The 15,056-nt window shown below is 35.4% G+C and overlaps 1 protein-coding gene across 1 annotated transcript in view; it reads left to right on the forward strand.

Annotated features, from left to right (window-relative positions):
* Nucleotides 1-15,056, forward strand: part of LOC144372293 (uncharacterized) — a 75,201-nt gene that overhangs the window by 19,734 nt on the left and 40,411 nt on the right. The window contains exon 2 of the mRNA XM_078035649.1: nt 2,149-2,217. Coding sequence (XP_077891775.1) covers nt 2,215-2,217 — 3 coding nt within the window. The 5' untranslated portion in view covers nt 2,149-2,214. The remainder of the gene's footprint in view (nt 1-2,148; nt 2,218-15,056) is intronic.

Here is a 15,056-nt window from a genome sequence, read left to right on the forward strand (position 1 = left end):
TGAAGTGAAAATGTAAAAGCTTAATTGTGATTGGCAAAAGTTACAGGGATATATTTTAAACAATTTGTTAAATATCTTATGAAGTTAATATATGTCATAAAAGATTGCAACTCTTGAAAATTATGTAAATGAAAGAAGTTTTGGGCTTTGATGCTATTTTAACTAAATGAGTAAATACCTGTAAAAAAGGTATAAATATAAAGTCCCCACTATGGGCATCAGATCCTTCTGAAGGCTGCTTGTAACTTGCAACCCGTCATCCTGTCTCCTCTTCTTTAGCTGAGGCCACATATCCTTCAGTACCCAATGCCATTCATACTTCAGGACCCCTGGATTCCTTCTAGGGCTGGACACTGGCAATAATAATTAAAATTTTTTTCATTTAAATTTGAAGTTGACTCTGTTGATGGGCTGTATTGAATTATAGAAAAAAATCTATATAGACATAATGCCTGTGATTTGTGCTAATATTCTCATAGTACCCCATATCAAAGAAAAAACAGACATCATAATTCTATTATTATGCTCAAGGCACAATTGCAAATAATTTATTTTTTAATTTCTTATACTCTAGGTTCAGAAATACTGAGAGATCTAGAGACCTGGCACTGTTCACTTCTTGTTTATTTTATTAAACTAGAAACTTTAAAATTTTATTTTTGCTCCATTTTTGTAGAGGAGTAGGACAATGCTGCCTCAGGGAATTACTTATGAGTGGAAGTCTCAAGCTCTTTTCTCATTAGGCCAGAGAACAGAAATATTAAATAAAATTTTAAAGTAGTTGTGATACTTAATTTTTATATAAATGCACTTCTGTCTAGGCTAGATCTAAATATTGGGAGGAAATTCTGCCATGAAATAATTTTATCCTGAGGCATTTAATGCAATTCACAGCAAAAAAAATAAAAAATAAAAAAATAAAAACAAAGAATAAAATCAATAAAAAGATTCCAAAGCTGTGGAGCATGCCTGTAATATTGTAATATCAGTTACTTGAAAAGCCATCAAAAGAGAATTTGAGACCCTTCCCCAGGACTCTATCTGTGTTACTATTAATCCTTCAATCCATTCATCTGTGGTCCTGGGACTTAGTAGTGAATAATACCCATGGATCTGATCTCCAGTATTTTTTTTTTTCTACTGACAATTGAACTCAGGGGCACATGACCACTGAGAGGACATTCACAGTCCTATTTCTATTTTATTTAAACACATCATCTCAGTGAGGTTCTTAGTGCCTTGCCATTGCTGAGGCTTGCTTTGAACTCACTGTCCTGCCTCAGCCTCTCCAGTTGCTTGGATTATAGGCATGCACCCCTGCATGTGGTAGATCCCCAGTGTTTGATCAACAGAAACAGAGCAGACAAAAACCTGTCTTTGTGTCCTTATTTGATTCTGATCTGGATGAAATTTACTATCACTCAAAGAGTAGGCCTACTGAATTAAACAGACAGTGTAGATACATAAATCAAATCAGGTTAAATTTAGGAAGCCAATTTTGAGTGAATTTGGAAAGTTGGAGACTATCCCCTGAGGGATATTATCAGGAAACTGCCCCTGCTCCAACCTGTTGCCAAGGTAACCTGTCCCAGGAATTTCCCCTCCCTACAGAGAGCTATAAGATTGTTAATGTGTCCTTGTACTCCATCCTGCCCTCCCCCCTTAAACCCACCTATTTCTCAACTTTAGGCCATCCCACCAAGCATTTTTGGGTCTAGACATGTCCTCAGGAAGGACAAAGATAAGGGTGCAAAGGCAGGAGAACAAAGGAAGCCTAGGACATATAAAAAGGGCAGAACACCTTGCTTCTTGGAATACCCTGATATCAACTATGTCCCACTTCTCCCTTGTGGGAGAAGTCTATGTTACTCTTTTCTAAATAAACCCTGCTTTGTATGCTTGCCTCAACATGCTTCTCTAATGTTCAAACTTCAACATGTGAAAAAATAAGACTTGTCACCAGTTACCAGTGGTGTCACTACCAGCCTCAATTTTGGAGGAAGTTCCTGAAGCCCTTTCCAACCTGTCTCTTGGTGAGAACTGTCCCAATCAAGACACAGCCAGTGATGAGGGGGCAGACTTCCACAGTATTCTATTCTTTTTGTTTTTGGAATCTGCCATTCATTGAATCCATTTCTTTGCTTCCAGGTTTCTGTGCTACACTGGAGCTTAAAAAAAAATAAGGGGAACACTAAGCATCCTGAAATCCAGAAAATGGTAAGTGTGTGTTCTTATTTTGAGACTTGATATGGAGGCTGTTTGAAGCCAGTGGGATTGGCAATGGTGGCTGGAAACTCATAATTGTCTCCAGAGTCTGGTGGGTAGAAGGTCTCTCTTTGGCAGCTTAGCCTTTAGTTTTCTCTGACTACTATAGTGGAGCTTAGATCAGTATTTGAGACCTCAAGTCTTTTGTTCCATAATTGTATGGTGTTTTCAGGGCCTTCCTGAATTCCTATGTGGGCATCTGTGTGCCATTATTTTACCATGTCCCCAAAATATGTGGTGAAGACTGAGATAATCATCAGAAGAGTACCCCAACTTCATTAGTTGTGTTACTGTGTGAGAGAAGCTGTGGCTTTTTTAGGGACCCCTGTTATTGTTCCTTCTAAGTGTTTATTGTTGTTGTATATATGTTTATTTATTTTATACCAGGAATTATTCCCAGAGGTGTTTATCTACTGACCCACATTCTCAACCTTTTTCTATATATTTATGTAGAGACAAGGTCTCTCTGAGTTCCTTAGAACCTCACTAACTTGCTCAAGCTGGTTTTGAACTCCACATCCTCATTGCTCCTGAGCTTTTTAAATGTAGACTAAGAAGTAACTCAAATCCTGAATGGCTATCTGATAGTTTAGCAATTATAGGTCTGAGATTAAATCTCAAATTTCCAGCTCTCTTTACATTCTCAAAGGCAGGTTTCTTGCTCAATTTGATTGAGAAAAAATAAAATAGATAGTAAAATTACAAGGCAGCTGTATAATGGACATCTTATTTAACCACACCTGAAGATTAATGGATAGATATGTTAATGAGCACCATTAAGGCCTATTCAAATTAAAAGAACACTTGAGATTCACTTGTGGGTATACCTTCAACCAAATTCTTTGTCCTTGGGGTGAACCCAATTGGAAGTCACTGGAAGGAGGATGGGATACCAAAAGGACAAACTTCAGCCTAGTTGGTAATAAGAATGCCTTTTTAAATACTCATTTTAAATAGATTTTAACCAATGCTCTACCAAAAACCATATTTAAACTTCAAACCTGACACACAAAAAATGGGTTCTTCTGCTATCATGCCCTCTCCCACATTTTGGGAGTTGTATTTCTTCTTGCTAAAATAAATCCTATTCTTTTTACTATTACCTTCACTGAGTGTCCATAGATTTTATTCTTCAAAACTTGTGAGACAAGATCCCAGAGAAAATTGGTTAAATGGGAAATTTTGTTTCATCTCAAAACTTCAGTTTCAACATAATTATTTTTTCCCATGTTTTGTTTTAAAGGGATGCTTTATTTGTATTTTTTTTTTCTCCAAGAACTGCATGGCAATTTTAAAAGATTTTGCTTTATCCTTGTGAGACTTTCACATAAGAAAAAAGCAGGGAAAAATTAGATGACATTAAAAATGATGATATTTTTCTTAATAAAATAATATAGTCAATGTGTCCCAGTCGCCAGGGGCAAAATTAAAACATATGCAGTCAAGGAGAGAAATAAAAAATATTCAAATTCTTCTACCCCTTTCAATGCTTTCTTTACTCAAATTGTTCAATGTATTGTTAGACCAGGATGCAAGAAAAGACCACTGACTCCAATTAAAATCAAATTAAAGCAAGCTTATTATTTTGACCGGCCGGACTGCCTTTTCCTCCCAAAATGGCAGGAACAAGAGAGCAGCCTCACCTTTCTTACAGCCCAGCTTTATAGCCCAGAAAGTTACACAAAAGGGGGGTTACAGATATCAGAACTCTGACAAGCATCACACTAATGGTAGTTTACATTTTTTGCTGGCTCCAACATCAGAATTTATGAAGACCATTAGAGCCTCAGAGAGGGTCGTTGTCTGGCCAGGGAAGGCCAATATTTATGAGGTGTCACTGTAAAGGTAAAATTTCCAAGCTGATTCTAAGCTGCAGAGCCTGAGTTAAAATGTAAAAGACCAGGCATCCTAAAGTTTCCAAAGTGCAGGGATTGGGTTAAAAAGTAAAAGACAATTGTTACAATCATACAAGTCTATTGTTACAATTCCTCTGCTATCCCCGGAACTTGTAATCCCTGTAAAGTTGTTAGAACAATGAGGGAACTGCCTAATAAATGTCTCCATTGATTCCCTGGTTGATTAATAGCTAAGGGCTCTAGGTAGCATGATACGTACGCATCTAGGCCCCAGAACCAATCACTTTAAATGTGTACCCCACTTAGAAATGACCAATCATCTCTGCCTAAATTGTTCCCGCCAATGTATGCACTAATCCTGACTCAGGGTTGTTGTTCAATTTTCCCGCGCCTCATGATGATTTGTTCTGATGTATGCAAAGCCCCCCACCCTCTCCAAAAAGTGTACTTAAGCTCCACCTGACCTCTGCTCTGGGCTCTGAGCCGCTCTCCCTTCTTGAGTGGGCACAGAGTCCCAGCGCGCTGGAACAGGATCCTCAATAAACTTCCCCCCTGCGATTGCATGAAGTGAGTCTCTTGTGTGGTTTCTCCCCTCCGTCGCTCCGCTGCACCCCAACATCACTAAAGTTTCAGAGAGGGCTGCTATCTGGTCAGAGAGCCAGGCATGGGTGAGTTCAAGGCACGGGCAGGCATTCCAAGCAGGTTCAGAATTTGCAGTAATTTATAGTAAAGCCGAAATTAGCTTTTCATGGCTTTGTGGTGAGAGGGCTCCCAATTTAATAAAAGATCAGGTTGGGTTTATCATTCAATGTATTTATACTTTATAGGTTCTTACTCAAGAAAATAACAATCCTGAATGCTTGGCCCTGCAGTAGACATAATCCATTCACAGCAACAACAACAACAACAAAAACAAAAAATAGGTTGATTAATTTACTACTAACAAACCTAGATTAATTCTAAACACTGCAGAAGTCACTTAATCATGACAGGCTAGTGACAGACTCTGTGTACTAAGATTAAATGTCAGAACAAAATTCTTAAACCTTAGGCTTTTAGTCCAGCAGATGCACACTCACTCAGACCATGGTGACCAGATCCAGAACCAAGGCAGGCTTCTCCTGGCTTGGATTGGACAGCATGTTAAGAAGAGAACCTTCAGAGAAGTTGTGGCTTTCACCAAAATTCAGATAAAGTGGTAGAGTTTGAGAGATGAGAAAATCTTGCAGAGGATCAGAAGAACAATGACAAGTGATGGGATATCAGATCCTCATCAGGCTCTTCAACTTGAGTGCATCCTAGTTTCTGCTGGCTAAATTCCTGTTCATTAGCTCTATTATTTATACTAAATTTGAGGGATTTTAACCTCTCTTTTAATTCTTATTAGCTATCATGGGATTTCTCCATGACATCCTTTACCCTGGGGTCAGAAACTTCTGGTCTTGTGGTCTCCACTCTGATTTTCTTGTCTTTCTCTCTTATTAGGCAAGTATAGCCTGCCAGATATTTCACTCTCTTTATCAGGTTAAGGGGAAGTAACTTTTTTTTTATTAGGCCATACTGTAGGACTCTTTGGGTGTCCCTGGTGTGACTGCATGTTTCAAACTGGAGTTTTTAAAATAGAGTTGTTTAAGCTCAATGCTAAGTCCATCCTCACAGTCCCAATTAAAGACTTTTTAAAAATGTAATGGGACCTTAATTGATGTTTTCCCCTCCATATATGTAAGACCACTTTATTAAAATGACTTGTAGAAGCATTCCAAACATTTCCAGCCAACATCTTTGTCCTAGTGTGGAGGAAGATAAACATGGGACTGGACTTGATTTAAACTATAAGGAAGTTTAATCACAAGGGCTAGAGTACATAGTGAATCTGAACATCAAAAGCCATGTGAGGAACCTGGTACATTTAAAAAAATAGTTATCAATGGACTTTTATTTTACTTATTGATATGTGGATTTGAGGATTGAACACAAGTGACTCAACATGCTAGGCAAGCACTCTGTTACTGAGCTGAAACCCCAGTCCTAACCTGATACATTTTTAATAACCTGTTTTACATAGACATTAACTAGTAGCCTTAATACTTTTTCAATATCTGTTTGGATTGAATTAATAACCCAAAAATCAGTAAAGCAAATAATCTAATTTTATCTCCAACTGTCGTTTCAGATATCACAGTGTGTGAGTTAAGATTCTCTTTTAAAGAACTTAACTCTGTGTTGTGTTCTCATTCCAACCCCCCATATTTGCCAAGTCCTTAGTTTTAGAACAGTATAACATAAGGTGTCCACAGATATCAATGTCTCTTAGCCTATTTAGAAAATATCATTATCTGAGTCTTGTCTTCTAGAGATCAGTTTGAACTATAAGTGTGTAGCATCAAAGGGGAGTAGTTCAGTGCTGTGAAGCTGGAAGGAACCTTTTGATGTTCCTTTCATCTAAAAGGATGTTTTTTTGGGGGGTGCATAAAAGGAATTAAACTCAGAGATTAAACCTTTTCTCTAGCCCTAATTTACATTTTCTTTGAAAAGAGTTGCTTAGTGCCTTACCATTGCTGAGGCTGCTTTGAACTCTCCATCATCTGCCTCAAACTCCCAAACCCCTGGGATTAGAGGCATTTCCCACCATGCCTGGCTGGCATTTTATTTTTTTTATCAGATACTGTGAATAAAGCTACAATAAAAATGGAATTGCAGTTATTTCTTTGAGAAAAGTTTTCCAATTCATTTAGATGTATTCCCAGAAATATTATTACTGGATTATATGGCATTTTTTAGCCAGATTTTATTATTATTATTATTATTATTATTATTATTATTATTATTATTATTATTATTATTTGAGTCACTATAGATTAACCCATAGGCACTTTGTCACTGTGCTATACACCAACCTGTTTCCCTTTTTTGAGACAGCATCTCACTCATTTGGTTACAACCTTGCCAAATTGCTGAGACTGGTCTTAAACTTGAGATTCTCCCTTCTTATACTCCTGAGCCACTGGAGTATAGGCATATGCAGCCTTGCTTTGCTACCCAAAATTATTATTAGTGGATTATATGTCATTTTTTATCTTGAGCTTTTGAAGAACCTTAACACTTTTTTCAAAAAATATATTTATTAATTTTCACTAATATTTTTACATGTATATGTACACTGGCATAATTGTAATCTTTCAGAAATTGTTCACCTTAGTTGGTTTTGCACTGGGAGATAAACCGAGGAGTACAAACCACAGAGCCACATCCCCAGTCCTTTTTATGTTTTATTTTGAGACAATGTCTAAGTTACTTAGAGGCTTGCTAAGATGCTGAGAGTGTCTTTCAAATCACAATTATAAACCTCTGGATTACAGGCCTCTGCCACCACACCTGGCTCTCAGATTTTACCTAAAAACATTATAAGAGCCTTGCAGAGGGCACAGAAAATTGATTGAATTTATACATTAAATTCCTGAGGCAAGTTTATGTGAAGTAGCCAGTGTACGAGTGTTCTGTAAAGATTTATTTGAATAAACAGATTTGTGTTTTCTGATTTCTAATATTGGTTATCATAATCCATAAAGGTGAGAGAAATACAATGTAATTTATTGGTTTTCAATCTATGTAGATTTGCACATTCTCAGTCTCTTTTGCTTCCAGAGCTTAGAAGTTCAGGACATAGTAACTTGAAGAAAAGATGTTTAAGTTGAGAAATTTAGTATACAAGCAAACTCCTCCTAGGAGCAATTGGTAGCTCTGGCTTTATTACTGGAGTTAGCAGGGTTGGGGCTGGGCTCATGAACTGCTAGAATTTTACTCAGGGTACCAGGGGGTTCATTGTATTTCCTCCTATTATATCCACAATAAAATCTAGGGAGAATATCATCTGACAGCAACAGCAATTGGGAAAATATGTTGGCAAATGTTTTCTTGAGATAAAAAACAACTTTGATATTTGGCCTTGATCCCAGTTGATAAAACACTGCAGAGGCTTTCATTGCCCCTAGAAATCACCATACATTCTGTGGCTTTGACACTTCTGTTTAACTATTTCTTACTTCTGTTTACTCTGGGTGATATTGGCCATTGGGGATTTGTTCTCAAATGTGGTAATTTGCTCAACACTGGGCAAATACTCAGTGTACCCCAGATTTTCATTCCGATTGAAGGTAAATATTTTTTAAATTGCTGAATGTATTTCAGTCTCTCTATTCATTTATAACTTTGTGAAAGAGACACTCAGAACATGAGTAGCTTTTTATTAATTATATTTTTAGATGGAGGAAAACTCTAGAATTTTAATATTCTGCCTTATTTTTAACATCATCCCCCATTAACATATGCCTTTTATTGTTTCTAAGTTTGGAACCAAGTACCTTGCACATTCTGCACACACACACACTCTACTTGAAAATTGTGCTACTAGTCCCAAATTCCAACTTCATATTGGATAATTTTACCATTCATGTCTAATATTATTTTTCACATTGATAGTTTTTATTTAGGCCTTCCTATTGCTCTTAACAATGCCAAAAAAATGACATATTTGTCCATTCAGATTTGGATAATTTATGATTCATTTGTTTGTATTATTGCCATACAGTTTCATAGTACGCATTAATGTCACAAAAGAATAGCAACTTTATTTGGTCTTAAAAATAGAAGGTTTTTGGCTATTTTACATATTTTTTTCTACATAAATTTCAAAAAAACAATTCATGCATAGTAAAATTTTAATGGGAAAATATTATACATTAAACAGAGATAAATGGTTTTCTTTGTAATTATGAGTTTTATTTACACACATGGTGTATACAATGGAGCATTTTATGTCCTCTGTAAATTTTTGTTTTGTGATAAATTGCACGTATTTTCCTTGAAAGCCTCTCTCTATATAATGTGTTACACAGATATCACCTGTATATAATACTTATGCAATATTTTGTTCTGTCAATTAAACTGAATAAAATTATGTTGTGGAGACAAATGATACAAGTCATGGAACATAACAGGAAACAGTTTTCTTTGGCTGCAGCCAGGTTCAGAGGGCATAGCTTTTGGTATAATCAATCAAACCCCTGAACCCCAAGTTTGGGTAGCTTCAAAATTCTATACCCAGCATATAAGTGGAGTGCTCAGAAGCTCACAGTCTGCAGAAGTTTACATAGAAGCAGTTTTTTTTTCTTTCACTTTTCTCAGCAAGTTAACCCTTTAAGGATTGCACCTGAGAAGGGGAGAGATTCTTCTTTCTTTGCTCCTCCTGCCTGCTATTACTAGGGAGCCCAATTGGTAACTTCTCTTATCTTAGAAATGTAAACAGCTGTGTGAAGTCCCAGCTCCAGGCCAAGAGGCCTTGTTTACATTTTTTTTTTTAACAAACTACTCTACTGAATACATGTTTGTGAGAAACTAGTAAGTGGGTGTACAGTACCTGGAGTGCTGATTTTCTCCCAGGTATTGGCCAATTAAAACAGGGCAACATTGAAATTGGAAATTTATCTACTTTGAACTCTTTTGTAGAGACTCTTTTTGTGACAGTCCAAAAATCAGCCAAGTTGAAGTTTTCTGGAGAAGCCCAGTTAAAAATTTCTATGGAGAAAACAGAAGCTACTTCAATGAAACTAAAAATGTGTCTGATCCCAAGAAAGCAGTTTCTTCAAAGTATAGTATTTATTTCATTTTGAATGTACTTCATCTTTGCACCTATTTTTCTGGTTTCAACAGCATGGATGAACATATTTGTAGCCTTATGCTATCATATAACTACATATTATCAGGATCAGAAACACAATATTTTATATAGGCTTTGCTACTGTTTGAGGAGTATCATCTATAATAAATAAACACTTTACACAAAAAATAATAGCGATTTATATTCTTTCTCTAATTCAAAAGAATTTGTTTCTTGCCCTCATAAATACTGTGTAATTTTTTTGGCATCAGATGTTAGTTTGCATTTTTATAATTTGTTAAGATGTTAAGAGGTTTTAATTTTTGAACATTTCTCCTACCATAAGTACCCTTATTTATTTATTTTTATGTGGTGCTGAGGATGGAACCAAGGGCCTCACATGTGCCAGGTGAGTGATTTGCCACTGATCCAGAACTCCAGCCCATCTTTGTACCACTTAACAAAAAAAGTTTATTTCTTAATGTTGCCCAATTTATAATTTTTTAATATATTTATGTAACTTTCTGAAAATAAATAACTGCTCTGTTTCGTGGTTCTTGAGATTTAAACCAAAGTTGCCATTACACTCATTAACATCCCGAGGCATTTTTTAAAAATCTCTTTATTTTAATTTTTTTCTTTTCTTTTTTATTGGTTGTTCAAAACATTACAAAGCTCTTGACATATCACATTTCATACATTAGATTCAAGTGGGTTATGAACTCCCATTATTACCCCAAATACAGATTTCAGAATCACATCGGTTACAAATCCACATTTTTACATAATGCCTTATTAGTAACTGTTGTATTCTGCTACCTTTCCTATACTCTACTATCCCCCCTCCTCTCCCCTCACATCTTCTCTCTCTACCCTACTGTAATTCATTTCTCTCATTTTTTTCCATTCCCCTCACAAGCTCTTATATGTAATTTTATATAACCATGAGGGTCTCCTTCCATTTCCATGGAATTTCCCTTTCTCTCCCTTTTCTTCCTACCTCATGTCTCTGTTTAATGTTAATCTTATCCTCCTGCTCTTCCTCCCTGCTCTGTTCTTAGTTGCTTTCATTATATTAAAGAAGACATTTGGCATTTGTTTTTTAGGGATTGGCTTGCTTCACTTAGCATAATCTGCTCTAATGCCATCCATTTCCCTGCAAATTCCATGATTTTGTCATTTTTTAGTGCTGTGTAATGCTCCATTGTTTATAAGTGCCCCTTTTTTTAATCCATTCATTTATTAAAGGGCATCTGGGTTGGTTCCACAGTCTAGCTATTGTGAATTGTGCTGCTATGAACATCAATGTAGCAGTATCCCTGTAGTACGCTCTTTTAAGGTCTTCAGGGAATAGTCTGAGAAGGGCAATAGCTGGGTCAAATGGTGGTTTCATTCCCAGCTTTTCCAGGAATCTCCATACTGCTTTCCAAATTGGCCGCACCAATTTGCAGTCCCACCAACAATGTAGAAGAGTACCCTTTTCTTCACATTCTCGCCAACACTTGTTGTTGTTTGACTTCATAGTGGCTGCCAATCTTACTGGAGTGAGATGATATCTTAGGGTGGTTTTGATTTGCATTTCTCTGACTGCTAGAGATGGTGAGCATTTTTTTTATGTACTTGTTGATTGATTGTATGTCCTCCTCTGAGAAGTGTTTGTTCAGGTCCGTGGCCCATTTGTTGATTGGGTTATTTGTTATCTTATTGCTTTTTTTTTTTTTTCTCAGCAAGAGAAAAAATAAGAGAGGTAAATAGGGAGCCTACATCATGGGAACAAATTTTTACTCCTCACACTTCAGATAGAGCCCTAATATCTAGAGTATACAAAGAACTCAAAAAAATAAAATCTATTTAGATAGAGACAGGTTGTTGGCAAGTGGCCAAGCTAACCTTGAAATTTTAACCTTTGTGCCTTAATCTTCCAAATAGATGGCATTAGAGGCAAGTACTATGAAATTTTCAATATAAATTCCTTTTATTCATGCTGGGGATTGAATGCAGGGGCAACTGACAAATGAATCATATTCCTAGGATTATTTTAAATATTATATAGTGACAGAGTCTCACTGAGCTTTTTAGTGACTCTTTTTGTTGTGGCTGAAATTTAACTCACAATCCTCCTGCCTCAGGCTTCAGAGTTTTGGAATTGCAGGCATATGCCACCACACCTAGCATAAATTCCTTGTTATAGTAACTTTTGACAGATATATATGGATTATTGAATCTAGGGGTGGTATACCCTTAAGCCACAGCCACATACCGAGGCCATTCAATATTTTATTTTGAGACAGAAACTTCCTCATGGTGGTCATGGCCTTCCTGTGTTGACGAGGCTTTCTTTGAACTTTTGGTTCTTCAGCTTCTACCTCCCAAGTCATTAAGATTTTTTGTGTAATACCATTCACAGATATATTCTATTTTTATATTGAAGAATATAATACTTCTGAAAATGAGTTTCTTTTGGTATTAATAAAGCATATAATAGTTTACTCCAAAAATAATTCCTTGTCCCAATAATTTTTTTGGAAAGAAAGTCATATTTCTATTTCTGCAATGCACTGCAAACTTTCTCTAAATTTCAAGTTTCTTGTTGTTTGTTTTGTTTTGTTTCATTTTCTTTTTCTTAATAAAGGTTCTGTGTTACTTACACACATCTATTTATTCATTTTATTATAAGGTATTTAATCATTTCTATAAGTTCATATTGTACAACAATGTGTGGTAAAATCCATCTTGTTCAGTGATGTAGTTCAAGTAAATATAATATGTAGCCTGAACATTTGGCAATACAAAATTCTAGATGTCAGTATTCTCTATGACATATAAAAAATAAATAAGATAAATTTAAAAAAAAGTTAAAATTTTAGAGTTCATTTCTTGCAATTTATACCTATTATTAAATGAGGTTTATTTGGTACAGGTACATATATATTACTTTTATATACAATTAATATTTTATTGCTACATCTCAAATTAATCATATCTCTTTCAATTTAATTTGTCTTTTGGAAGCACCCACACATGTCACTCTATACAGATGTACATTTTATGTGGTGTGAAAATTTTGCTTTTGCTTAGTATCTTCTGCCCTTTACTCTCCTTTTTATGAAATTGTCTTTTCAAAATTATTCATTTTCATGAATTTTAGATGTTTTATTTTAACTAGTGAAGTCTGTAGATTTTCTTTTTATCCTCAGCTTTAGGTGCATTCCACTATATAAAGTTTTAATGTTTTGTAATTGACCTCTAATATTCTGTAAAATTTATCCCCAATTCTGAGCACTCTGGACTATTGATGTCTGAATGGAAAAAATCTCAAAATTATTCATGCACCAAGCAGGAAATGGATGGAGCAGAATGAAAGACTGGTGGATGCTAAGTATGTAGGTGACATTATTTTTTTTAAGTATTGGTGGAGGGGCTGAGTTTTTGTCTCAGCTCTAGATTTTTGACCTAGCACATAAGAGGCCCTGTGTTTGATCATCAGCACCACATAAAAATAAATAAATAAAATAAAGATATTGTGTCCAACTACAACTGAAAATAAACACATTAAAAATTGTGGAATATATGAGGGTAGGAAGAAAAAGATCAATTAAAAAAAAAAAACTTGAGCAGCAGAAGGGTTCAGATGCAACAAGTCTACAATGGCATTATGAGGTTACAGAGGTAGTGTTCTTGAAAGCAGAAATAAAATTTGGGGAGAAAGAAAAAGGTAACTTGCACTATTCCCAAGTGAGAGAGCCAGGTGAGTGGGTTCTGTTTTTAACTCTTCCCATCCAGAAGTGGAATTGACAGTTCATAAGGTATGCCTCAGTAAGTAGTAGAATACCATATAGAAGTACCTTTACACTTTTTTAAGGTTACAAGATCTCTTTTACAATTTCAGTCACATTACATCTTTGTACTTTTTAGTTATTCATTCATTTATTCAATTATTTATTTGTTTCTTTATTTACTCACTTTTTCTTGTCATTGTTTTTACATTCCTAGTGATTATATAATGGCATAAATATCCTGAATGTTAACTTATCTAATATTGGTTTATGTGTTTATGTATATACTTATTATTTGAAGAATTTCCCCCTTGCCAAGCCTGATTTATATTAAATCTTAATCATTTTTATAAATAGTTGATAAAAACACATTATTTTAAACAGCTTAAGGATCTATCTCATGAGCATAATTCCAATCACAAACTAAAGTGGGCATCTGGGTCAATTAAAAGCTGTGTCAAATCTTCTCTTTGTTCCTATTTACATCTAATATAGGACTCCTGTCTCACTTATATATATTTGAGAACATACTAATTTCTGAATTCAGCATTTAATAAATGCAGATGAGTTTCCATCAAAAATCCCACTATTGTTTTTAAATCGTTTAAATCCTTTACCCTGAAAGTTTCACTGATTATCCCCCCTCCCTCCCTCCGTGTCTGTCTCTGTCTCTGTCTCTCTCTCTCTCTCTCTCTCTCTCTCTCTCTCTTTCATATTACAGACTGAACCCAGGAATGCTTTCCTGCTAAGAAACATCCTCAGCCCTTTATAAAATATTTTATATAGAAAAAGGGTTTTGGGGAGTTTCTTAGAGCCTCACTAAGTTGCTGAGGATGGCTGCCTTTGAACTAGTGATCTTTCACCCACAGCCTCAGAAGACTCCAGAATTACAGGCATGCACCACTGCATAGAGATTTTGATATTCTCTTTAAAAAATCAATCACAACTCTAATAATTGAAATTGCATTTACATCACTCTTTTTTAATGCAGTAATATATTAGCATCTAAAATATTTTTTGAAACAAATTTATAAGATGACTACTATTTTATTCCCAGAGTTTATTCTGTTACCTCTTTAGGATTGATAAATGTTCTTCTTTCTCTTCTTTCTTCTTCTTAGATATGTGTGTCTCTTGTTATCAAATGGGTCTATGATAAGTGTGTTGAAAAATATGATTCTAAACCATCACAAATCCCCACATTTCAAGAGTGTTGAGAGCAGAAAAAGAACAATATTCATAACTAATGAATCACTTTCAGTGGAAGCATAGTACCAGTGTCCAACGTGGAATGCAATCAAGATGCTTCAGTGGTAAGGTGGTGTCAGAATCACCACCCTAGGGATTTGGGGACCTTTAAAGCACCATGTCCATATCAGAATCTTTTACTCACCTTTTAAATACAGTTACTGTTGCTTGCATAAAAAGTAAAACACTATGTATAAGAAAGGTGAATGAGAATTAAATCCTCTGGAGGCACCAAGGTTGATCTTTAACTCTAGT

This window comes from Ictidomys tridecemlineatus (assembly GCF_052094955.1).
Source record: "Ictidomys tridecemlineatus isolate mIctTri1 chromosome 12 unlocalized genomic scaffold, mIctTri1.hap1 SUPER_12_unloc_1, whole genome shotgun sequence".
In the NCBI taxonomy this organism is placed as follows: Eukaryota; Metazoa; Chordata; class Mammalia; order Rodentia; family Sciuridae; genus Ictidomys; species Ictidomys tridecemlineatus.